This window comes from Channa argus, chromosome 8 (assembly GCF_033026475.1).
Source record: "Channa argus isolate prfri chromosome 8, Channa argus male v1.0, whole genome shotgun sequence".
Classification (NCBI taxonomy): Eukaryota; Metazoa; Chordata; class Actinopteri; order Anabantiformes; family Channidae; genus Channa; species Channa argus.
This window is the reverse complement of record NC_090204.1, coordinates 9,408,370-9,433,715: the sequence shown is the minus strand read 5'-3', so window position 1 is coordinate 9,433,715 and position 25,346 is coordinate 9,408,370. Positions and strand designations below refer to the sequence as shown.

General features: G+C 39.9%; 1 protein-coding gene across 4 annotated transcripts; it reads right to left on the bottom strand.

Annotated features, from left to right (window-relative positions):
• Positions 1 to 600: 600 nt before the first annotated feature.
• rxrgb (retinoid X receptor, gamma b) lies at positions 601 to 23,384 on the bottom strand. 4 transcript variants are annotated; one of them, XM_067513890.1, is made up of 10 exons: positions 23,224 to 23,384; positions 9,969 to 10,204; positions 7,492 to 7,636; positions 6,930 to 7,109; positions 6,266 to 6,426; positions 5,424 to 5,553; positions 3,233 to 3,365; positions 2,683 to 2,774; positions 2,162 to 2,267; positions 601 to 1,047 (listed from the first exon to the last, which is right to left on the bottom strand). In XM_067513890.1, exons 1-10 carry the CDS (start codon positions 23,252 to 23,254, stop codon positions 900 to 902), a joined length of 1,362 nt encoding a protein of 453 aa, XP_067369991.1. In that variant the 5' UTR covers positions 23,255 to 23,384; the 3' UTR covers positions 601 to 899. The 4 variants fall into 4 exon arrangements, with proteins under 4 accessions (XP_067369991.1, XP_067369989.1, XP_067369990.1 ...); XM_067513888.1 differs by lacking the exon at positions 23,224 to 23,384 and adding an exon at positions 18,490 to 18,660; XM_067513889.1 differs by lacking the exon at positions 23,224 to 23,384 and adding an exon at positions 18,496 to 18,659.
• Positions 23,385 to 25,346: the final 1,962 nt, after the last annotated feature.

The window sequence follows — 25,346 nt, the reverse complement described above, 5'->3', positions numbered from 1 at the left end:
GGAGGGGAATGAGCTGTTAGGGGTTCACCGTCTTGCCCAGAAACACTATGCCCAGAAACACTGACATATAATTGGGACCGAACCGTGTGTGACATGTACGTGTGTGTGTGTGTGTGTGTGTGTGTGTGTGTGCGCGCCACCTGGTGGCTAGAGTGTGTAAATGTAGGCAGACAAATGTTTGATCCAGCTGCAACCTGCAACTTTAGGCTACAGGTAACAATTACTGTTGTTTTTGTCTTTAAAATAAAATACATTTCAATTTAGACCAGGCAGGTTCAATGCATCTGTTCTAAGGATTTAGATTGTGAAAAACAACAAATGTGGCCTTTCTTTACCCACATTTTAAAAATATTTTATATTTTCATTCATTGTTATTGCATTATACTACAGTTGTCCTGCCAGATCATAAGTTACAGAGTTTCACATGTGGCAACAATAAACTGCAGTTTAGGAATATCAGGTTTTAATAAATAGTGAGTAAACACCCAAACATTCAAAGTAATGTAAAAATTAGACAATACAAACATTTGACATACATTTTAAATAGCTTTATTCTGTAAGAATTCTTAATGTTTAAGAAATGCAGGGTTTCTGTTTGTATACAAGTTTGAATAAAATATTCTTTTTCCTATTGCATTGGGTTGCTTTCAAAATGGACACCTGAAATTAACTATTTACAAAAGAAATCTGTTAACAATTCTATTAGAATTAATTTTGACAGTACACTCAATCCTTCACCCTTCCCACAACCTCAAAATACTTTTTAAAAAGTTTTAATTACAAGGTTTTGTTTGGTACAAAATATGCAGTTTTACAATTTAAATCAAGTCAGTTAATTTTATCTTCATATCGCTGACAAGGGGGGGGTATATACAGGGGGGGGAAGGGGTGGACTGGTGTCATGTGATTTGATGCGGTGCCTCCAGCATCTCCATCAGGAAGGTGTCGATTGGCGTGTCCCCGATCAGCTTGAAGAAGAACAGATGCTCCAAGCACTTGAGGCCGATGGAGCGCAGGGCTGGCAGGCGGAGCAGCAGTTTGGCAAACCTGCCAAAAAGGAAAGGAAAATCATTTTACAGTGTTTATCATTTTTAATCTGTTTTTAAGAAGGCCTCGTTTACAAACATCAACCAATGAGTCCATCTCCGTACAGCAACTGATGGCCAAAGAACCAACCAAAGAATATTACTTACAATGCTGAGTTCTAAAACAACACCCAGTAATAAATGTGAGAGAACTATAATAAACTGTGTCTATGGTTTTCAGACACTCTAGTGATATCACACTAATCTATAAGTGGTAGAAATGTAGTAGTTACTAACTTTTCTCTTGCACCTTTTCTTTCTTAATAAGTGCTGCTAAATTATTTCGTCTAGTTATGTTGCTGTATGTTGTACAGTATAGTTATGTTCATAAATTTCTACCCAGCAACGGGGTCTTGTCTCCAATTTTAATTTCTCTTCTTTAATTTAAAGGAAGCATTTGGTTTCCAAATTTTGCTTTAAATAAATGCTGTATGGCCAGCCATCAAACTGAAGGAAGTTGTACACGGGAATCTAACATTTCATTCATTCTTTTAAAGACAGCACAACTTGAATGGATGTCAGCAAACATATTCAAAAGATCAGTGGCTTTCGGCTTGTCCCTACAGAGGTCGCCGCAGCTGAACGTGTTCCACGCGTTGATGTGGCATGGCAAGTTTTTTTATGCAGGATGCCCTTCCTACGCAACCCTCCCATTTTATCCGGGACCAGCACCAAGGTGACCCTTGATGGCTGGGTGGGGCCACACCTGGTGGGGTGGGGTGGGATTCAATCCTGTAGCCTTCTGCATCCCAACCCAATGCTCAATCCACTTCTCCACCAGCCCCCCACATAAGCCAAATCATCTAAATCTAAGAACAGAAATGGCAACACTGCTAATACTTTCATATATTATTTAAGTTAGATTTTGAAAGAAATATTTATTTAGGTAACTGTACTTAATTTAACTAAATTAAACAATTCTCTCTACGGAATTCTATTCTCCATTAAAACCAATGTAATCATGAGCCTTTTAGTTATGTAATGCAATGCCATCTTACCTTCTCTTTACAAATTAAAGAAGCAATTAAACAATTGTGTTTCATAGAGATTCCTCCAGTAATATATGCTTTTCCTACCTGCCAGGTTGATCTGGGTATTTGTGTTTTGTATATGACTCCAATGAGGCGTAGACTTTTTCCCTCAGCGCCTCAACCTCAGAGGGGTTTGAAAGACCTTTTGCATCTGAAACAAACACACATTTGCAGCTAAGTAACCCCTTCTAATTTCGTATATTCTGTAACATCCATCTCTGCGTTAACAATTATATGAGACTCAAAGGGAAAGCTACAATGTCATAGCTAGAGCTATAATTCCACAACATTGCTGTGCTTTTCCCAGGTAGGGAAAAATACATCAATACACAGTGAAGTCTCTCCAGGCAGCCATAAGAACTAACTATGATGCTCAAAACATAAATATTGACCGGCTGAATTACTGAACTTGTAACATCAAATGAAATAGTAGAACATTTTATGTACATATCTCAGTAAGGACTAGAGTGACTCTAAATGTAAAATGCAGACAGTTTCCATCTGAGATGCATCACTTCTTTTGCTTTGTAACCTAATGTTTGAACATGAGAGGAAGTAAAACTGACCTGGGTTGAAGAGAACAATAGCTCGCAGGCAGCCCAGCTCTGTCTTATCCATCTGCATATCTTTCATTTTAGACACCAACTCTGTCAGAACTCTGCAGGAGATCCAGATAACATAAAACAGAGTGTCACATCACATGTACAGAACCACATTACTTCAAGAGTAAGCAATTCGTTTTACATCAGTGTGATAAAAACAGATGTATTTGGCAGAAAACAACATAAAACAGAGTGTCACATCACATGTACAGAACCACATTCCTTCAAGATTAAGCAATTAGTTTTACTTCAGTGTGCTAAAAAAAAAAACGGAGTTTGGCAACAGTTTCTCAACAGCATCTGCTCTGCTACAACGAAGGACAGGCAGCATCGCAATCCTTTTTATGAATGCAAATAAACGTTGCTCTCAAGTCATAAGCAGGTGAAGGTAATGAAGGATTCTATTACATAAGTTCATATGTTTGATGTTTCACCTTCATGCTTCTTTTAGAAGTTTATAACTAATGGTGTGAAAACACAATAAAGTCTTGCTTTAACATTTAACGCTACCTACCTATCAAAGATGGACCCAACTCCAGCACTGTGGGCGCTGCTTCTGTGGACATGGAGACCCGTAGCCAATAGGATGCCATCTTTTACTGTGACTGAGCGATGAGAAAAGGAGGCGATAAGCAGCTCGTTCCAGCCTGGATGCAAAAACAAAAACGATAAAAAATAAAAAATTGGGACCTTTCCAGTCTATGATCCATTCAAGACTGTCCACTGCAAGACTGTGAAAATGATATACAACAATATTTGTAATTAAGCAATCTTCTTCCTACTAGGTTTGCTGTTTACATTTTTTCTCAATCACATTTAATGAAACTGGCATCCACTTGAACTTCATCATCACCGTCTTACCATATTGTGTGTTTTCTCTTCTGAATGTTTTAACACTTTTGCATTGGCTTCACACAGTTGTTACACCCTTTTTCAGTTAAAACAGGTCATTCAGTGACCTGAAACTTTGTTAAATTAGCTGTGTCAAACAAAAGGAAAACAAATATTTCCAGCTGACAGAAATTACTTGCAAACTTATGAATATACTTATGTATATGTGTCCAACCCCCTACACAATATTGTTCATTCCTTGATCCACCTGCAACCTGCAATCCTTAGCCATCAACAAAAGAGGCTCCTCTTTGTTGCTATTTGCAAGTCTGGAAAACAGTCAGTGTTATGTTGATGAGAACATGTAAATGTAATTGACATGAGCAAATGGAGTAAGTGTAAATGTCTGAATTTCACATCTTGATTTTGTTACAGTTTTCTCAAATGCTAGATGGAATAGGTTCCACTTGATCTTCATCATCACCTTCTTAGCAAATCAGAGGCAAAACACATTTTCTTTGATTTCACACATATACATCCTTTTCACAAACTTTTCCAAAAAAAAAAAAAAAGATTAGTTGCAAAATTTTCAATTCTCACTTTCAAATAGCAATCAGTTCTTATTGTTCTATAGAAGACCCCAATTCTGTGTTGCTGTTTGCAACCATGGATTAAAGATGCCAAAGACTCATAATGAAAGTTAGAGGCCATGGCAGAAGGGCCTGAGGAAGAGGGGCTTGCATGCCTAGCAGAGGGGTGGGTTGTAAGAAGAGCTCCAGTTTCAAATGAAATTTGGGCAAAAGTTATTGACCATGTTAACAATCACAGCTTGTCCTTCAGGGTGGACAAAGGGTCCAACCCATACTGGGTCGGAGCACTGTGGTATCTATTGGCTAAAATATTAGTTATGTCATGATCATATTTTAAACCACTGTATATGTCAGTTTTAGTGAATTGCCCTGTTGGCAGTTACAAACTGTCTCTAAGATAATGCAGTCATTTTAACAATTCTGTTTATAGTATGTCACTGTGACTGTGTCAAATGTTATTTCCTGCATTTACTTCATAGAATCTACAGACTAACCAAATGCTTGTGGTAGAGAAACGATTCTTAATGGTGAACAGGGGTCGCCATTGTAGATGTGGTAGTAGCAAAAAAATGCAATCAAAATGCATGACATCCAGGCAGCAGTAAGTGCAGATCAAGCAACAAAAATGAACAGCAACAAAATTCTTTAGCTGCACCCAAAAATGATTGAAGCAATTTGTTTTGGAGAATCTCTTTTTTACAGTATTTCAACAGGTAATCTAAAAAAAAGGGGCAGGGTGCAGAGTGCAGCATCATGGGATATTGGGATATTTATAGCTGAATGTTGTATGTTGTTGTCTATTGTGTAGTGACTGATTTAAAGAAAGTTTAACCAGGAGTTGTGTTCTTTGAGGGAAAAATCTGCCTTTGTTGCATGTTAGTAATGTGTCATTTGTGCAGTGAGCTGTTTTGAGAATGTGACTTGTGAGAGGACAGAAGTGTCTAAGCAAATGAGCAAAAGTGCCTTTACATTCTTATTCAGGTTTGTGTGTGAAATCTCCCACCAGCAGAGGTCAGCACTGGTGCAGCTGCACACTGCACTCGGGTCGTGGCAAATAGTCCAGTTATATTTGGTTTCACTGCTCCATTAAACTAGATGACAAAAATGTGTATAGCAAATCTATATGACTTAAATACATGTCCTGTCTGAGCATATATAGGTATCCTGATGGAAATACTACACATCCATTGCCATAATGGGTTGTAGAAAAGTCTATTGAGTGTTAATAAAATTATCTTTGGGTACCTACACATATTCTTGCTGAATGCATGCAATTGTCTCTACCTGCTCGTAGTAGGATGACCTGGTCATCGAGGGGGAGTTCTGAGAAGTGTGGGATTCTTTTGGCCCACTCCACCAGGGTGAAGAGCTGTTTGTCTGCTGCTTGGCAGATATTGGTGACAGGGTCGTTGGTCTGGAGAGAAATAAGAAGACCAAAGTAATGTGATCAGTAAGTGCACTGGTGAGCTCAATAAATGTCATCCTTATTGTTACAGAAGCAGCAAGTGAGCAGGTGCAGCTTTGGATATTTTTGGGTGCTTTGTAAACCAAGACTTTCCTCTTATGAATCGAAAACATTTTGATGCAAAGACAGAAAAAGTAGATGTAGTAGCTCATAAGTTAATATCAGACACTTCAGGTAGCTGGATTTAAGACAAATGCTCAAATGTGTGGAATGAATTAATAACCCTTTTAATTACTTCTCAAATGTACAAATGTCCCTATCAGATCCCAAAATGATACCAATTCTTTTCAATTCAGTAACAACTCCTGCTGAGAATAAAACCACACTTCAGATAAACAGTCAGCACATCATGACAACAGTGCAATGACAACAGCTTGTCTGAACAATCACTCCATAAACAGCAAAGCATGTGTTGATTTTCTTGGATTATTCAGAGATTAGCAAATGGAAATTGTTTCCTGAAACTATTCAATTAGACTGACCATCTTCCATACACTCAGCTTAATAATAGCAAGTAAATGCTTTGCTTAGCATGGGTGCATCTGTTTATTGTCCTCCAGCATATTTTTAAGATGCATTTAAGATGCATTTCCCCCCTCTGTTACAGAAACTAACATTTCATATGTTTGCACACATCTGCCTTAGTGTCTGTGAATCTTACAGAATTTCCGGGGCTGCCGTCACTGTGGGTCTCAGTTTTAGGCTCCACAGCCAGCTCAGCATCCAGGATCTTGTCCACAGGCATGTCCTCATTATAACTGCTCGTGGATTCCACCTCATTCTCCCCCCGCTCCTTCCCACGCTGCCTCTCCTCTTGCACCGCTGCGTGCACGCACACATGGACACACAAACATACATTTAAGCCCTGCTGTTCCAGAGTAGCCACAGGTCGTATATAAACATATAAACAAACTCTCAGTTGTGCAGTACGACCATAAGCAAACAGTAGAGTGAATGTACACAATCAGTGGCCATTTTATTAGGCACACCTGCACACTCTAATGCAATCAATGCAGTAGTTCTGCCATGAATTCTACTTTTACATTAGAACCACCTCTTCCTTTAATGCTATTCAGTACGACTCCACCAGACACTTTGAGCTCAACAGAATAGAATGATCACATTTCTGACAGTTTCAACTTAAAAACCGAAAAATTATAATATATGTTCAAGTAGAATTCATGGCAGAGCTGCTGTATTGGATTGCATTAGCTTGTACAGGTGTACCTAATAAAGTGGCCAGTGAGTGTATAATATATGTGAAGTTGTAATTACTTGGACTTTAGTGGCCACTATATTTTCCGTAAGTATTCAAAATCCCACACCTTCTCTCTTCATGCCCATGGCCAAGCACTTCTGGTAGCGGCAGTATTGGCAGCGATTTCGCTGGCGCTTGTCAATCAGGCACTCTTTGTTGTCTCGACATGTGTAGGAAAGATCTTTTCGGACTGTTCTCTTAAAGAAGCCTTTGCATCCCTCACAGCTGTATACACCATAGTGCTTTCCTGTGGAAGAAAAATTCAAGATTCAGTGATCTCTATGGATCCCACGGGGAAAGTATTGCCTTTAGCCATTAGTATACTTCTATCTAAAAGTGCCTAAGGTTCTCAGTGTGTAGTCCAAACCTCTTTTTAAACACATTTTGAAACCAGTACTAAAAGCATGTTGGTATTTAGTGCACAATAACAAAAAGCCAGCAGTAAATACACAGACAACAGAACAAAAAGATTGTAGCAGATTGAAAATGACACTAATAAACATGACAAATTCTGTGACAGGCATACAATGCATGAGAAATCAGTCTTTTTGACATATGTGGGTGGTGTCTTTTGTGACGAGTGGAAGTGTTCACACGTCTCTCCGACATCCTCAACCCTCAAACATTACCTGAGGAGCGGTCCCCGCAAATGGCACAGATGTGCTTTGACATTCCTCCTGGGCTCGTACATTGGTAGTTGAGGTTTCCCAGGTTTTGTAGGCCCGGTGGAGGCTTGATGTCCTCTGAGCTGCTAACACTATTCATAGAGTTCATCTGAGGGTAACAGAAAGACAGAAGAGTGAACAGGGACAAAGAGTTGAAGCTGAGGTGGTCAGTTAACTGAACAGAGCAGAAGAGGAAACTGAGAGGAAGTAAAAGCAAAAAGTTCTAAGCAGTCTCATGACACTCTCTCCCTTCCTCTATTCTCTCATCTTGGTCTTCCGCTGATATTTTCCTCACCACCCACACACTTTATTGTGAAAGTGTCTCAGGGTGCGATCACATGCTCGGGTAGTGGGAGGAGCTGAGGCTCTGTCTGAGGCTTGTCATGCAGGTTTTTTAACGTTTCTTGAGCAGGAGAGGCATTTCAGTCCCGTGTGCAAAAGCAGTACTCCATACAAACAACAGAGGGTGCTCATGTGTAAGTTCATCCAAATTCTGAGAAGGAACAACATTTTAGAAAAAATGCTAGGATTTTTAAGGTTGTTGAAATATTTAATATTTCCACAATTTGTCTCAGCCCAGATTCAAAATAGTGGAGAATATTTCTACTAAAAATGGCATCCTAGAAGTTTTCACAACACAGTATTGAGGTCACACACACATTTGCCCTCAAAGAGCCACAGTACAACAAGATGTGGACAAAACGTTTTTAAGAACTGTCTCTAGTACTGAGTAGAGCAACAAGTACAGACTCATCTTGAGCTTCATGCCCTTTGACCTTATCCTGCTGATGACAACCAGGCGGGTTCATCGTTGTGCTGTGCATTAAATGTTTGTTGAGTTATTTAGGTGCACACATCTGCACTGGAAATGAAAACAAAATGATTGACCTACATAAACCCTCTGGTCCTTTATATTTGATGCAGCATAACATGACATAGCCATCCTTCACAGAGTCACTCCAGGCTCCTTCTTATCACTTATTCATGACATGCACTCTCTTCTACTGATCCTCTAGTGGCAGACTGTAGTTAGGACTCTACTGCTGTGACGTTCAGACGAGGATGCTATATAAAATAGAAGCTTGTTTTGTCTTTCAGCCTGAGCACTGCCACCATCCTGTTCAAAAGATGTCCTAAAGACAGACAGTCACATCTTAATGAGCACTCAGCACTCAACAAAGTTTTCACAAATAATTCATTTTACACGTGTAGTGTTTAAAAAAAATTAAGTCACGTTGTGAATGCAAACAGGTTTTCGGACACACGCTAGGTTTGAAATATATCTATTCGGGGGTTGGGAGTTGATTTTTCTATGCTGCATTTATAGGTTTGTTTACAACTAAAGAAAGCTGGAAAATTTTGTTGGCTATGACTCGGCATTCAAATCACAAAAATTCATAGAGTCAAAATTTATAGACTAGGACTTTAAACAGGTTGATAAGAACAAAATGACATTAGAAAATATTAATACCATTTAGGATCATATTGGACATACAAGTCAATATTGACTTGGCTCAGTGCTGTCAGCTCAGCTCTGATCATGAACGCCAGTTCACCCGTGAAAAAAGAATATGATTTTATATTACACAACAGACAAGACAGTTCCACCATACAATAACAATAACCATGAATTTCCCTATAGCCACAGATAAATACTGTGATTGAAGTAATGTACAGTTTGCTGTGCCCTTAAGCGCTGCACTAAATGCATACATGTGTCTCTCTATATCACTGTCTATGATCAAAGCACTAAGCCTTCAAGGGTTTGGAGTTTTGACAATTGATCACTTTAACAAAGTGAAATCTTACATGTATAGTTCTTCCACTTGTAGATGGCAAAAAATGGCCTTCCTGTGGGTGTTACTGTTTATTTTTTTAAGACCTCATAGGGAAAATACCCATGTATGTTAGTATCGTAATAAAATAACTGATATAAAAAACTGTTGAATTTTAAAAGGGGACTAAAACAAGCAGAGGCAAGTTCCTCTCTGTGTTCCTTTTCCCAGTGTCTTGAGTCCCATTGCATCACAGCAACACAGAACTCAGCAAAGACCTTTAGGAGGAGAAGTTTAAAGATCAGCAGAAGGGTAGGGGGGAGAGAGGTATACTACGGTACACAAGCAAAGGCTTACGTGCCTGCTGATGTTCTTAAAACAAAAGCTACATAGTCAATCTAAGAAGATGAAAGCTTCATGGACATGGACTTTTTCTAAAGTAGTAAGACTATGACCTTTAGCTTATGAGAGTGCATCAATGAATGGAAGGCCTTGTCTGTTTTAAATGAAGTATGTAAACCAAGAGGTTGAGGTCTAAATTGCACAAAATGTCATAAGCTGATAATAAAACTATAGTAACGAGTATGAATTTAGCCCCAACTGCCCCTTTGAACATAATGTCCATTGCTGTATGATGACCCTCAAAACACCCACAAATTTTCTCACCTGTGGACTGCTGAGTGGTCCAAAGTTCATGTTGGGTGTGGTAGGCAGCGATACAGAGGGCGAGCCGAGAGATGATGTAATTACGGGGTAGGGTGAGGCCAGGCCATTCATCGGCGAGCTCAAGGTTGACATGGGGGACGGTAAGGGCCTGGAGGTGCTGATGACAGACGGGTGGCCCACCATGCCACCCATTTGAGCCGGGTGGCTATGGGTTGTGCTCATAGGCCCTGTTGAGTCTATGGAAGAAGACAATATGAGTTTAAGAATAAAGCTAGAAGGCTTTCCACAGGGTTATTATGAATACCAGAATAAGCAAACACCAGTCCAATACAATAAATCTTAGCTTATAATGTATGAGCTTATAATGTACAGGTTTTGTTGATACTCTGCCTGTTCTATGCTGAAGCTTCAAAGCGGTCAGTAAATATTGTGTAGAACGTGTGCTGAGTTCTACATGTTTTTGTTGTTCTTTATAGCTTTATTAAATTCGTGGGTTTTTTTTTTATTGTGGCATTTTGAAGACACGGGTTATTGTACAGACCTTGGCAAGAAAGAGGAAGCAAGCCTTAGTAATATACTATGACATAATAGAAAAGAAATCCTTAACATGGCTATCATAAATAATCACCCTAAATTTAGTAGTAGTATAAATGCCTGCTTTGGATGGAAACGGCACTAATGAGAGTACTAGAAGTGAACTAAAACATTGAAGGTGCAGGCTGTAAAACCAGAGCAAAACTCCTTGTAGAGTTACGATGATTCTCAGTAGGGTTGATTCTACAAGCATAGGATAATATAAAAATGTTGATTAAAGTATCCTAAAAATACGTGTAATTTAATGCATGTGCAATAACTGTAATGACATTAAATCATCATCAACACCACTTTTAACCAAATATAAACATGCATATAAATTATGTACATGTGAGGGACAGCATAAATTATATATTCAAACGGCACACGTTGTTCTGCTACGGAAAGGTGCAATATGGGGTATATCTCTGACCTAACGTTGGTGACAAGAAATTGTAAGCAAAATATTACAGATGAAGAGTGACATGCTGCCATATGCACATAAACATTTAGATTAGTCTCAACAGACAGAAAAATGCAGGAGCTTCTGCTTATGTCTCAGTGCACCATCCCCCCACCTTTACACACACACATAACGATACTCACGCATGATCAGTCCAATACTGGGCCTGATGCCACTGTTATTATTTAAATGTCACATTCTTGTGTGTGCGTTTGTTCAAAGGTGAATGCTGGTGGCATGATGCCCTGAACAGCACCTGTGTTTCAGTGTGAGTAACAATTCTAAGTAGTAACTTTCAATTTTCCTTCTTTCACTCTTAAAAACGTGGATCAACGGGTTGTCCAGAAAGCGCAATTTTCATCGGCCTAAACGTTATTTGAGTAGCACCTCTAACCTCTCCTACAAATCGGCTACATCAAATGAATACTTTAATAAATAAAACAATAAAAACACCTATGTAATCCATTTTCTTAATCAACACGTCAACTTTGTTGCTAATCCCTTTGTACAGAAATGTTTATTTTTTGTGGGATTTGTTTTTTACTTTTTTGGATTTATTCACAAACAGTGTCTGGGCTTCAGGAATTTAGTTTGCAGGCTAAACTTAACTTCTTGCTAAATACTGTGCAATACTTTTGAAATGCTGCTCTGATATTTAACCCCTGGCTGTGATTAGGCCCACTTCCCCACTGCGCTCTATTTAATGGAAATGGAAACTTTGAGTACTGCTAGACAGTTGCTTTCAGATTTCAAGGAACTGGAAAACAGAGAGGAATGTGACATCGCCTGTGTGGATGTGGATTGTATGAAGACACACTGTAAAACACACAGCTGGCCATTCACTCCCCAACTTTATGCCAAGGAACAGATGTTGTGCAACTTCCTGTTTAACAGTGAGATGATAGCCTCCACCCCTTTTAACGCCCACTTTTTGTAGCCCTCCATGAGTGATCCCTGCCAGGCAAAAATGTATCAGGGCCTCCCTCTCTCCTAGAGAGCTAAGTGGTTTGAGCTAGGACATTGCACAGAAAGGCCCTCTTTAAACTACATGTAGCAGTCTGTTATGTGCATTACCGAGATTTAAATTCTAATGTGTCTATTCCAAACTTTTTGGACTAACTTCTCATCTAATAAACAAGCTTACGTAATGGATTGGCACTGTACAAAATGTACTGTGTGTGATTTTGTGCACTGACCCCTCTCTTTATGTGCATGACAAATTCCCTTCCTGGCTCATAAAGATCTATTCTATTCTAGACATGGTGAGGAGGAGATACTGTATATTAATGGGGCGATTGTCTCTCCAGTCAACAATTTGCCAAAATGGACATCAAGACAAACAAGTTCCCGAATTGCCCAGTCCAGATGTGAAATGTGAAATGATAATGGTTGTTATATAGAGCCACTGAAGACAATTTGGAATGAGCAGACAAACAACAGCAAATTTAGGGGAGTTTTTGGGCCAATAGCAAGCCTTCAGGAAGGGTCATTTGAAACCTTCCATTGAGCATTTTGTACACGATCCTACTCATACAATAAGAAAGACAGCAACCTCAACCTGGGCTCAAGATTACTGTTTGTTCAGGTGCCACATTTAGATCAGAGGACCAGAAACAGCTCGGCTCCTAAAGTGCAGTTCGTTAAAAGGAAAAAAAAAACATTTGACACAAATTAGATAATCAATCAATTAGATAATTGACTAAATATTTAAACACAACTGTAACTCTTAAAGTACCTATTGCTGAAAAAAATTACCTGTAAATTGAATATCTTTATCTTAAACACATTAAAAGTAAATGTACTTAGTTAGATATGACTACGTATGAAAGCTGCCTAAAACATTACCTGTATGTGTAGAATAACACAAAAAGGCTGCGGTACAGACACATGGAAAATCAGCTGATGGGATGCCTAAAAGCGAATAACTGGCGAGGTGAGCATGCTTTGTTAAGAGAATGTATGATTGTGTGTGTGTGTGTGTGTGTGTTTGTGTGTGGAAGAGGGCCAACATGTTCAGTGGAGGAAGTATAAATCGGCCCAGAGCAGCTCAAAGAGTCTATCCTTGAATGACCTGCCTGAGCCGGCTGTTACATCTCCATTCTATGTAAATCGCCAAAGAAGACTCTGGAAAGTACAGTCCTATCACACACTACACAGCAGATAAAGGTGAGCAAGTGCTGCGTGGTTGTCCGTGGATACCTAAATAAAAAAAAAAATCACCATCATGACAAATTGCCCCTGTTTGAACCTATATCGTACTACAGCAGTGCAAGCATCTGTCTGACAGCAAACAGACAGACAGAGCAGTGAAGGGCACCTTTGACCACTGGCGTCGCAAATCAAAGGTCGCCTCTTGCCAAACTCCTGAACCAAGTTCAAAAAGCTCCTATCTGCAGCAGCACACAGTAACACTGATTATTCCCAGAACTGACAGTGCTGAGGGGACGTAAAACAAAGTGGCCCATGAGTGACTAAAATAATGTTATTTTAACAGAGCAGATCAATAAGGTTTGACTGATTTAGACAATATGATCGAAAATCAACATGTGCCATTATAAACTGGCATTTCAATAATAAGAAATGTGACAAATACTATTTTTATATTCATCAGTGTCTGATATTGTCTTTCTTGCATTTACACTTGTGTTGTTATCCTAATTAATTTCTATGCAATACGTTGTACAGATCTTCACCTTTGGACTTATTAATGGAAGGATGTTTTAATGTTTTTTCAGTTTCATGACACTTGCAAGTGAGCAAGTGAGAATCTAGACTTTGAACTTGATTCATTTAGATTAATTCAGTTTATTGTTTGATCATAATATGAAATCTTCAACCACACCAAGAATTTGTTTTAGTGACATCAGAAGATCTATATCATAATATTGGGTCTTCAATGGATTATTGTACTGTATGCACACTAATACACATAGTACAGATATATACACTCACTGGAAACTTTATTAGGTAAATCTGTACAAGCTAATGCAATCCAATCCGCTCTGCCATGAATTCTACTTTTACAATGTTATAATTTCTCAGTTGTTAAGTTGAAAATGTCAGAAAGGTGATAATTCTACTGTCTGTTTCTTAGTGAGGTCAAAGTGGTTAGTAAAGTCGTACTGGAGTGCGTTTTATGAAGAGGGGGTTATAATGTTTTGGCCACCCTATTTAAAATGAATGACGTGATTGTACAGAAGTACCTAATAAGGTAACCAGTGAGTGTAGTGTGTAGTGTCATTTGCTGGCACCACATGTGTTCTACATGTGGTGCCAGCAAATGACACAGCAAATGTACAGTAATTTATTGATTCAGTCAACGGTTGAGCAAAACTGCTTTCAAAACTGTTTTCCAACTTAAGCATTTGCTGTTTTTTTTTCTTTTTAAATCATTCCAAATAAAAATATTTTTAGGTTTGCACTGTCGGTTGGACAAAAGGAGAATATTTAAAAGTGCCATTGTGGAAATTGTGATCTACATTGTTTTTCTTCTTCCATCATTTGATAGACTAAATAATTAGATTTATCAATGATGCAGGTTGGCTAGTTAGTTTCAGTCCTGCTACAGTGTGAACAGTACAAAGCATATAAACCCTTATATATACACGGTATGCTTTTATCAGTGCTTATATCAACATATAAACAAGTTATCAGCAAAACAGCTTCAGTGTAATTTATTTCAAGTATCCTCTATGGCAAGACCCCATCATCCCCATCAAACAGCAGCTCTGTGCTTTAGTCTTGAATGTAGGCCAGCCACCTTTTTTTTCTGACATCTGTGGCAGCTAAGAGCCAAAGCCACAAATATACAGCCACAAATGTATCACACTAATCTCAGGATCAACAGGTTTAAAGAAATATCACAGACCACAAACCCTCTAAATCCCTTACTGTTAATTACTGGATAGTGGCTGGATGGAGCACTCTGCTGTGTGATAATTCAATAAACACATGGCCCACTAGCTAATAATATCCTCAGTCTGGAGAGCAGACTGAAGATGGGGAATAAATGACTGGGGTGGGAGCTGCAGAACCAACAACACAAGGCTTCATTGGGTAACCTGCTATGAACAAAGATCTCTGTGTGTGTGTGTGCGTGTGTATTGATATGTTAAATACAAGTTTTCCAAGTCTTCATGTATCGTTTTTGGGTGTGTATATGACTGCATGCTCTTGTGTTTATATTAGTGAATGACAGTGCTATGACCAATCAAAGAGGGCAGAACACATCCTAACGTAATCAGAGGGACAGCATGCGGAGCTCATTAGATATAGCAGACATGTAATTAAGAAAGCTCTTCAATGCCAATCCAGCTCGACAGCACTGGCCATGAACCCTCATCTGAGACACACAGCCTCCTGACACACTCATTGTCTCTCACATTAAAAGAGACAGAGAAGAAAACACATAAATCTTCACCCTTTAAACATTTAATTCTTTGCCAACATGAGGGCTGATGTCGGATCAATTGTGGCCGCAAATCCTCTTATATCTGGGTGAGAATCTGCAGGTCAGCAGCCCAGCTGTCAAGAAGGTGGAAGGCCAAGAGAAGACAGTGAGCGATAGGGTCAGAAAAACAGGAGGAGAGCAATGGATGGATAGATTTATCAGAGGATGGACTCGGTAGGATAATGTCCCCCTCCAAAGCGGTTTCCCTCCTCAATGCTTAAATGATTCCAAAACCACAGACGTCTAATCTCTCTGCCTGGCTAAGAACATTAGATCATCAGTTGAGAAAAGCCCAGCTTTTTTGTGCACAGCTGTGATTTAGGAAACACAAATGGTGACTGGTGAGAGGAAATGAAAATATTCTTTACAGTTACATAAACAGCAATCTGTCCAAAGATGCTTCTATGACACCTGTTTTATATTCTGACTGTCTTTTTGGTATTAAGGCACAAACAAAAGTTGAACAAATCTAGCAGCAGCAGCACATCTGTATTGTTCTTCTCTTGTTGAAATTTAAAAAAAAAAAAAAGATGTTTTCTCATAAAGCCATACGGCTGTGACAACACAAGCTCTCAAACTAGTGAACTTCTCTGACCCTAAATTCTGACCCACAGTGAACTCACACACGCTTTCCCTGAAAAAGAAAGTTAACTCTGCTTCCTTTCTTTTTTATGCCTTCTTCCTCTAAGGTCCCCTGTCACATGGCTTTTAACAAAAGACATTATCAGTCAATCTAATTAACATACACAAAATACAGTGTTTCCCATATTAAAGGTGGTCGCCACTTTGCCAGTCGTTTACTCTTTACACACAGGTAGACAGAATCGATGTGGAGGCCAGGGCTGAGACAGGGATGAGATAAAGATTGTTTTGCGAGTGATAAAATGGTTTGGAACTTGAACAAGAGCTAACACAGATCTGAAAAGCAGTCCGAGAAAACAAACAAACAGCTGGACTGACCAGCGCAATGCAATGCAAACCATGGTATCCTTCCTCATGACTTTGCCTGATGAGGTAACTCAAAAGTAGCCTCTCACTGTATCGAAGCACTGAGAGATGAGCAAGTGCTGGCAACACATAAACCCCATAAACACTTTGGGTCACATGCTGTAACCCAAAGTTTTGGAACAGGACGACCTGAACCCTGGACATGTGAGTAGACCCTACCACAACCACCTTAGTAGCTGCTGTTAACTAATTTAGCCTTGATGAAATTTACATCATAAAAAACCGAGAAACAAAAATAAATTTTTGGTCAACCATGATAAAGTTGAAGAAAGACTGAATTAATTTTTGCTAAATCTTGCTAATTACAGCTAAATATTACATATAGTTGAGGCTGATGGGAATGTAATCCGTTTTGCAGGTATTTAGACAATGGCCAAAGTATTGGATCCATTAAAATTTTGATCAGATGGTGGGATGGATGAAACTTGTGAAATGTGAAATATTTTTTGATATACTTCAGTCTGCACCAAAATGATGGATGAACTGAATGGTACCACTATTCTAGAAATGACGACCCCAAGGCTTGTTGGCCTTGAAAGGCTTTATTAGCCACAGAAGATGTAGAGGCGATCTTACTCAAATCTGACGAATCTTGATGCTCCAGCTTAAACTTCACTCCAGAGATCGCTATAAGACGAACATTAAACATTTATTGTACTTGCTTCTCAATTTAGCCGATGACTGGTCAATTGTACATAGAAGTGTAAGCGCAGTAATCTCACAAGCACGTTCGCAAACAGCTTCATCAAACAAGTTTCTCAAAGTATGGCTGAACTCACTGAACCCGCAGAAGTCGCAGTACTCGATAAGAAACCGTTTGCCTCCAGAGCTACAGACTGAACCATTTTCTTTTACCTTGTTGCGGTCCACACCACCTTGTAGTCAGTTCCTCTGCTCCAGCTACTGTGTCACGTCTGCACCCTTCACTAGCTGAGCTATACTGCCCTTTCTTGTAACAAAATCATTGCTATCCCTTGTTTCATTGACGACTGGACAACACACTTAAAAGGTAAACTACAAAGGCAATCAACAAAGACAAAACTATCAGTTATATGATGTCACTAATGACATCATCAGTACACAGAAACATAACACAACACACAATACAGTAAAGTTCACAGTACACAACACGTACTACAAGCTAAAACTAAACTTTAACTGAGCAAACCCTTAGTTGGCTCATACAGAAGATATAATGCAAAGTATTTTTGTATTTAATGGCTGTGCTAAATCACTATTTAGACATAAACAGCTTTGCCGAAACATTTAAGATCAGAGTCTAGAAAATGTTTTGTGAAGTTTGTCTACAATTCTATGCTTCACCGCAGATGTGGACAATAATCATCTGCATGCAAACTGTGTACCCACATAATAGTCTTACTACAGCATGTGTGTAAGTGAGCACACATCACAACACCTCCCAAACGTCTTCTTCCAGAGAAGAGCGGACAAGAAAACCCCCCACCAAAGCAGGTGTTAATGGCAAGATGCAGGGTGACAGACAACAGACACAAACAATGAGAGAAAGCTCAGAGCTGGAAGCATCTTTATAAGCGGAGTGTCATCGTCAGTGATCACATCTGAGACCTCAACTGAATCACAAGCTCTCAGTTGTAGCGAAGTCTTCTACCTGTGACAACTGGTTAAAACGATCCAGTGATTTTAGAAGCTGCAAATGAGCTACTGAAGCCAATAAGATAATGAAATCTAGACCTAGATATAGAATTCCTAGAACAAAACATTCTGTAAATATTTAATCACAGAATCAAAATTGTGACATATAAGCATTTTTCTCCTTCTGAGAAAAAGAAATGGAAGTTTTTCTCAGAGCGCACAGAGATTAAAGGCATTACCATAATACATACATGATAATACAATACCAGCTTTCAGTATCCGAGCTTCCCTTCCATGTAAATCACAGAGCAACGGTAGTAGAGCCCAATAAGTTCAACCAAAAATGAGCACAGCAGAGATTTGTATCTTTGTATTTATAACAAAGACATGCAGGAAAAAAATAAAAGCCATACACTCACAGTGGCCATAACCCATCTCCCTCATGGGACTTCCTCCAGTTGTAGTTGATACCACCGGGTGCCACATGCTTTTGGGAACAACCGTGGCCCCGACAGGATGCCAGTCACACAGGACCAAGAGTCAAACTCAAGTGTTAGGTCTGTGACAAACTAAAAAATGATGTGGATACTCCAAACATCAACCACTTTTCAGGAAAGAACAGGAAGGGTTGTCGTGGAGAAGGAGGGGGGAGCATAAGTGAAGAGCAAAAGAGGTGGAGTCTGCTGGTGCCGGTTATAGGATTACCCAGATTATCCTTCCCCAGAGATCAATTCAATAAGAACTGTTTGCTGCCCGACTACTGCACTAATCAGGTCTTCTACCGCCCACTCTCTGAGTGCTGGTAAACCTATCTCTACAGAAACACCTGTTGCAATGGCAGGACACAGTGTGAGCCTGAAGGGAGGGAAGTGGTCATGTTGGAGGAGGTCACACTTAAGAGTACAGTGTATCCAGACGTTTCCTATTACTCTTTCTTAAAAGGGATCAAGACTGTAGAGCATGGGAAGAAGTCCCACAGATAAAGCAACAGCATAATGTTGCTTTAGTCTAAACAGGTTTCTATGTGTCAATGACATTTATTGATTTTGTTCGCCTTTTTCTGGATATTAGTCACAGATTCTCTGCTTAATGTGTAGGTGGCATAACTGGAATCTGTGTTTAAAAAGGAAGTGAAAAGAAGTGGAAATCTCTCTTCAGTCTCCCTTAAAATATGTGCAATTCCTTCCTCGTGTGATGAGATACAGTAACTGTGCCAGCATGCGTGGTAAATTCTACTGTTGTGGCATGTCAAGACTCCTGTGTGCCCATTGTTAGTATGTTTGTGTGTTTAACAAGTCTTATAGCATTCCAGGAAGTGGGGAATTGTCCTTTTGTCAATGATGGCCAAGTAAAAACACGGCGCAGCAGAAAAACTAGATCCAAACATAAGCCAAAAATATACCTTAAAGGCATTGTGGAACAATAGTTGACAAATTCTCAGGCTACCTAAATAAACTTCCTAAATCATGAAAGTGCAGATTTAATGTTTATTCTCACATTTTTAACAAGATGCTAAATAGTAATAAAATGGTTTTAGTCTAACAAAAGCGCTAAAATCTGCCTGTAAACCAAGAGGTTGGGATTAGTAAGATTTGTTCAACATAAACTAAAGCAGCATGCATTCTTGAAATTAAAGTTAACACTGAATGAACTGTGCAGCTGCTCCTTCTAATTTATCCTGCCATCCAATCATATGTTCACCCTGTCTTGTTTCAAACATTTGCACTGAAAGAACGAAGGGTATTCAGTTTGAAAGCAAACACTCAGCTAAACACTCGAGAAGCCTATTGCACCATGTGTGTGTCTATTTTACTTACATGACTTAACAAAGTTTTCTTGTGCAGTGCACCTGCATGTTGCTGGATCAAATGACTATACAATCCTTAAAGAAGAGCCACCAGTAACTAGAGCCCCCTCAGTGACAGAAACCTGGCAAGAGAATCAGCAGCCCAACAACCAAAGTAGAGGTTCAGACAGAGAAGGAGCAGCTTGCCTTTACTGAGCTTAACGAATCCCACAGGAGAAGCTAAAATAATACAGCCCTCCTTAAATGCATGTTATATTAGTGTGTCATGGCCCACATTAAAACAGCCACATTAACCATAAAAGCCATAGGTAGCATTAAGAAATGTATTGATTGTTAAGATGTGGAAAGAATATAACCGAGAGTCTTAGTGTACGAGTTGAATATTCTTATCGTCATATTACAAACTTATAAATGGTAAATCTTTTACTGAGAACACAAAGGTGATAAACCTAGATTGTCCCACTGAAGTACTCTCAGGGGGAGGAAGGTTTATCTTAATGTGCTCCTTCACTTACTAGCAGTGGGTTTTGACAGTACAAGTACATAATTGGACCAAGTTGGGGTGACAAATGAAAACAGCCGTGTGTGATCAGGGCATGGAAAATTAGAGTTACTGTGCATCAATTTGTGACATGTGTCAAATGTATGTAGTTGTTGCAAAATTAGCAGGGAAATAACTCAATAAATATCCTGTCCAAACACTGCTGCAGCCTGTGGGCTTTTCAAGGTTCTCTGCTTGATTAAAGCTGGAATTAAATCAAGGCTTTGACCTTCTTCACTAATGACTAATTACTGGCAATTAGCCCAGAGAATGGCCTCCTTACACCCCTCATTTTCCCTCCTCTTTTTCTCACAATTAGAAGCCACACGCAATTCAGAATAGATACTCTTGGTTGTATGTAAAAACATGCAGAACCACAAGAGTCCACGAAAAAGCTACTGTATGAATTGCTTGCTAATGCACGTGGCGGCAGTGGAGCATTACAGGTCTCAAGCTATAGAATCCTTGAGCAAATACCAGCAGAGGTCCACACCTTCTCTAGCTGTGTGGCTTATTTAACTCTGCAGAAGTGGGTGGGGAATGTGCTGCTTAGGGATCTGTGGTTAGGAGAGCGGATTTTAATACTGCCAGGAGTTCACAGTCAAATAGTACCACCCAAATTCTTTTAGTCACATTTTTCTATACAATAAGCTATGTATATGGAAGTCTGCATATTTGCTGCTGTGGAAGTGTGTGTGTGTGTGTGTGTGTGTGTGTGGGCCCTGGGAGGTGAATCACTGACCCCTTCCAAGTGATGAAAGTTAATTTCAGCCAGGGTGACCTGTTTCTCCCCACTAACCCAACCCCACACCCCCTCTACATTCACTTCCTCTTCATTTTACTCCTTTCACTCTCCCATCTCATTCTTCTTTCCTTTCTTCTTTCTTCTTTCCAGTTCTGCAAACTAAATAAGTTCCCACTGTCAAAAGTAGTGACTGGGTGCCTGTCAGGGTGTCTAGAACCACTTCCACTAAAGGAAATAAAAAAAATGCTGAAGTGCTGAGAGAGAAAAGTGCCGACTCCGCTTAATGCGTGGGGCAGGCCTGCATCAAACCTGCTAAAACATAACATGACTGAGAAAAGCTGAGTGGATCAAGAAACAATCCAGATATAATCAGCAGATTGGCTTTGACTTCTCATGGGTTTACCTTGGCCTCAAGCCCATGGCTGGCTCTAAATAGTGCTCATCTCCTATTAAAAAGATGACTAATGTTAATGGCCCCAATTAATTTCTGTTTTGGTGTGTGGGCTATTTTCATACCCCAAAAAATTTTTGTATTTACTCAGAATGACAGTGTTCAAGAGGTGGGAAAGTTGCAACAGCATTACTTTTAAGACCAGAACGGGACAACAAAGCTCTTGACTGAAATCAACAAGCGGAGGTAAACTTCAAATTAGATATGCCTCAATCACAACCAATGTTGATATTGAGGTGAAAAATTATGTCAAAAAAAAATCACATGGCTGTCACAAATTTTTTGTTTTTAGATGGAGGATGGAGATGGACAAAGTCCCAGGAAATATTAGCAGGGGAGGCCATGACTGGCCACCACCTGATGCTAAATTAAAAAAAGCAGTAACAGGAAAACACATGTGTTGTCATATCATTCATAAATCTTGAGATGCCACTACTGCCTGATCAGAGAAAGTCTTTCAGGAAAGACATGGAAAACTATGTAGCCCAGAGGGGCTGCACTGGTCCTTCTGTACACTGTTCCTTCTAGTTGTTCTCCTATCCAGATGTCCCTCTCATTCCCCTAAGAGCCAAATACATTATGGAAACAATTTTCAGGCCCCTTAAAACGGTGCTGATATCTGTGATAAAATAAAGTGGCTTCACATTTTTTTTCCTTCAAACGATGCCTTTATTTGTTTCCTTTATGCCACACTATTATATTTCATTTCCTCCCACAAAGGACAGTGGTTTCGAAGCACATGCAATTTTTCTACTTCTGTGGTTTTAAAATGAGTACATCTTTCAGTCAGGAAAAAAAATCACATGATAAATGATGTATGTAGTGTGTGACTCAGAGAAGCTCAACAAGCCTGGTATGATTAGGCTACTCCACATAAAGTTTAATTTAAATAGGCTTAACTGATATTAAAAAAAAAATACAAGCTTAAACTTGTTCAAACTACAAAGCCGAAACAACAGCCATCCCATTTCCTTGTCGGTGGATTTTAGGTTATCGCTAATAAATCCAGATTAAAAAAAAGGGGAAAACATCAACTGGTTCAAGGGTAAAGTCACCGAGTCAGGCCAGAGTTCAGCTTTAAGAGCAACTTCACATCACGCTGAATATAGTCGTAGCGCTAACAGGGGTCCTGTTGGACACAAAGTTTAAGTTTGTGTATCTCCAGAAAGCGGCCATTTCTCAAAGCTATTACATATGTCCATATGTCCCTTTACATCGACATTTCCAGACCAATAAGTTGTTTTTTCTGTCTCAAACAGTTTACCAACAGACGCGCGACAAGCGCCATAAATTACATAAACGCAATTAAAGTGCCAACCTCTGACCTTGCCTGGCTGGCAAAACCCACGATCACCTGACGTTTGCAGTGGCCGCAGCGTTCGTTTCAATTTCGCGCAGTTTCAAAACGATTATTAACAAATAACAAAGCACATCACTGGGATAATAAACAGGAGTCGTTGATTTAACTCCAGCTACGCTTTCGCGCACAGCTCGCTGACTGGAGACGAGACGCCATGAAACCAACGCACTCTTCTCAAGTCACAACAAAATCTCCGTGACGTGCACAGCAGACTGGACTCCAAATAAACTGAGTCGTACTTACTGAGATGTAAATATGGGTCATTACTGTCCATATTGTGCGAGTTGCTGCGTCGATTTCCTAGTGTCGGTGCTGCTCCGCATCCCAGCGCATTCCTCTCCCTGCCCGACTGAACTCTGCAAGGCGGCTCTACACAGGGGCCCAGCGAGGGGGGGCGGCGAAACAGGGTTTCTCCCAATGACAACAGTGGTCCCTATCAAGCTCCAACACGATCATGATGAAACATCTCTCCCGCTGCCACACCGTGTTGCAATATTTTCACAGTAAAATATCCCTTTCATGTCGGAAAGAGAATTTGTGGTTTTGAATATAACATTTATCGCGTTTTTTTTTAACATAGTCTGTGAAATCTCCTTTAAGAGACTAAAAACTGCTGCAACCAGTGAGTCGAATTGTAAAACAAAATGTGTTTGTGACGCACGTATAATGGCATATGACAACTAATGCATGTAAGATTCAATGGGCTATATTGCGACAGTGGACGTGACCACGCACAATATGCGGTCTAACACAACCTTCATGCTTTTTCAAATAAAAGAAAAAAGAAAAACGGCATTCCAGCCTTTGAAGTGTCCATGTCAATCTGTATGATTTACTTTAGATAGATATTAAATGGAATAGCTTAAAGTCTATCAAATCTATTAGAGTAGATGCTGCAAACAATTGAAAAACAAAGTTTTTTGTATTTTTGTTTTTACTTTTTTGTCTCCAGTGCTCTTTCTCTGAGGGGATCTCTTGTGTTTACCTATTGCTAAAGGCAGCCTTCGTCTGGGTACCCCCCGGAGTCCCCCCACACCCCTGTTCAGAGTGCGGGGTCAAGTAAGGGTGAAGCTCCCGGTACCTCCGAAGGTTATTCAGGAGTCAAGCCGTACTGAGGCGTTCACAGTCCTGAACTGCGGAGCGGGCAGACGCTCCGTCAACCCGGCGCGCTGACCACTCAGCTCGACGTGAACCCCCGGCTCCACCGTCCTTGTAACAGTGGCCCATAAAAGAGCACAGGAGGATGCTAACCAAGATGTATGTCGTTTTTTCTCAGCTCATTCTACACTAATCAGAGCTTTTCATTTGTTATGGCCTTGTGCCAGCCCCTTCACGGCAGCCTCCATTAGTGGCAGATAACGTATAAATTCATTAAAGTCAAAGAAAGACATTAAAATGGCCATTTGTCAGATCTCTCTTTGTGCGACCCTAATGGTGGCACATGGTTCAAGGCATTGAGATGATTTGAGTAGGGCTTTCCCCCTCCTTTCCAGTGCGTTAGGAAAGAAACGTGGGAAAACGTGTGTGCTATTTGATGTTTCTAAATTTAACTTTGAACAATTTATGGGTTTATTTTGTGAAATGCTTTCTAAAATTAAAGTGTGTCAGGAATTCCTGATGGCCTAAAACATCCATGGCATTTCTTATTTCTTTCAGTAGTTTATTTTCTTTGCCTAATTAGAGAAAATGTTTTATTTTGTTTGCTATCCAATCCATCCATCAAATTCAGATTCCTAGCCCCCACCCTACCCCAACACACACATACAAACCCTCAGTCAATGAAGCAACTCTTTGCACTAATCCCTTTGTATTCACAGCACCGTTCCCACCTAACAATGTCCTAAAGCCTAATCCTAAACCAATCTCAACAAACCTGGGCCACCTGCTAGCAAGTCAGCTGAAAGGCAAAAAACAAACCTGAGTAACTAAGTCAGCTTAAATTGAATTTCATAAGCATCCAATCAGGCAGCACACATTCGTAATTGCATAGACTGAAACACACACGCATTCAAACACAACAAGTCCTTATTTGATTGTTTGTCTCTCGTTTGGCCCGCTTCCTATATTCACCCTGTTTTCTCTCTATCTTCAGCATGGAGGTTATGCCTGCATCGTCATGGGAGATGTCTTTTTCCATCTGCCTCTGCTGTCATTAGCTCATCTCCATCATGCTTTATCGGGAGGGGGACCCCTGTCTCCCCCACCCACCCACCCTCCTGGACCCTCTTCACCATTCTGACAACCCCTGCCCCCTCCACTATACATGAGCCTGCGATGATAAGTGTCCTCTCTCTTTGTGTCGGCCAGGATAAGACAATGCTACACAGCACTACAGAACATCATCCATCTCATAGGTCATCAATCTG

What these genes read in the sequence shown, in the direction of transcription:
- rxrgb (XM_067513888.1), bottom strand. Translation starts at nt 18,562, where the DNA reads ATGTGGCACCCGGTGGTATCAACTACAACTGGAGGAAGTCCCATGAGG. An exon ending in GACCACTCAGCAGTCCACAG is followed by an intron (nt 7,637 to 9,968) that starts GTGAGAAAATTT and finishes TGTTACCCTCAG; the next exon opens with ATGAACTCTATGAATAGTGT. An exon ending in CATGGGCATGAAGAGAGAAG is followed by an intron (nt 6,427 to 6,929) that starts GTGTGGGATTTT and finishes GCGTGCACGCAG; the next exon opens with CGGTGCAAGAGGAGAGGCAG.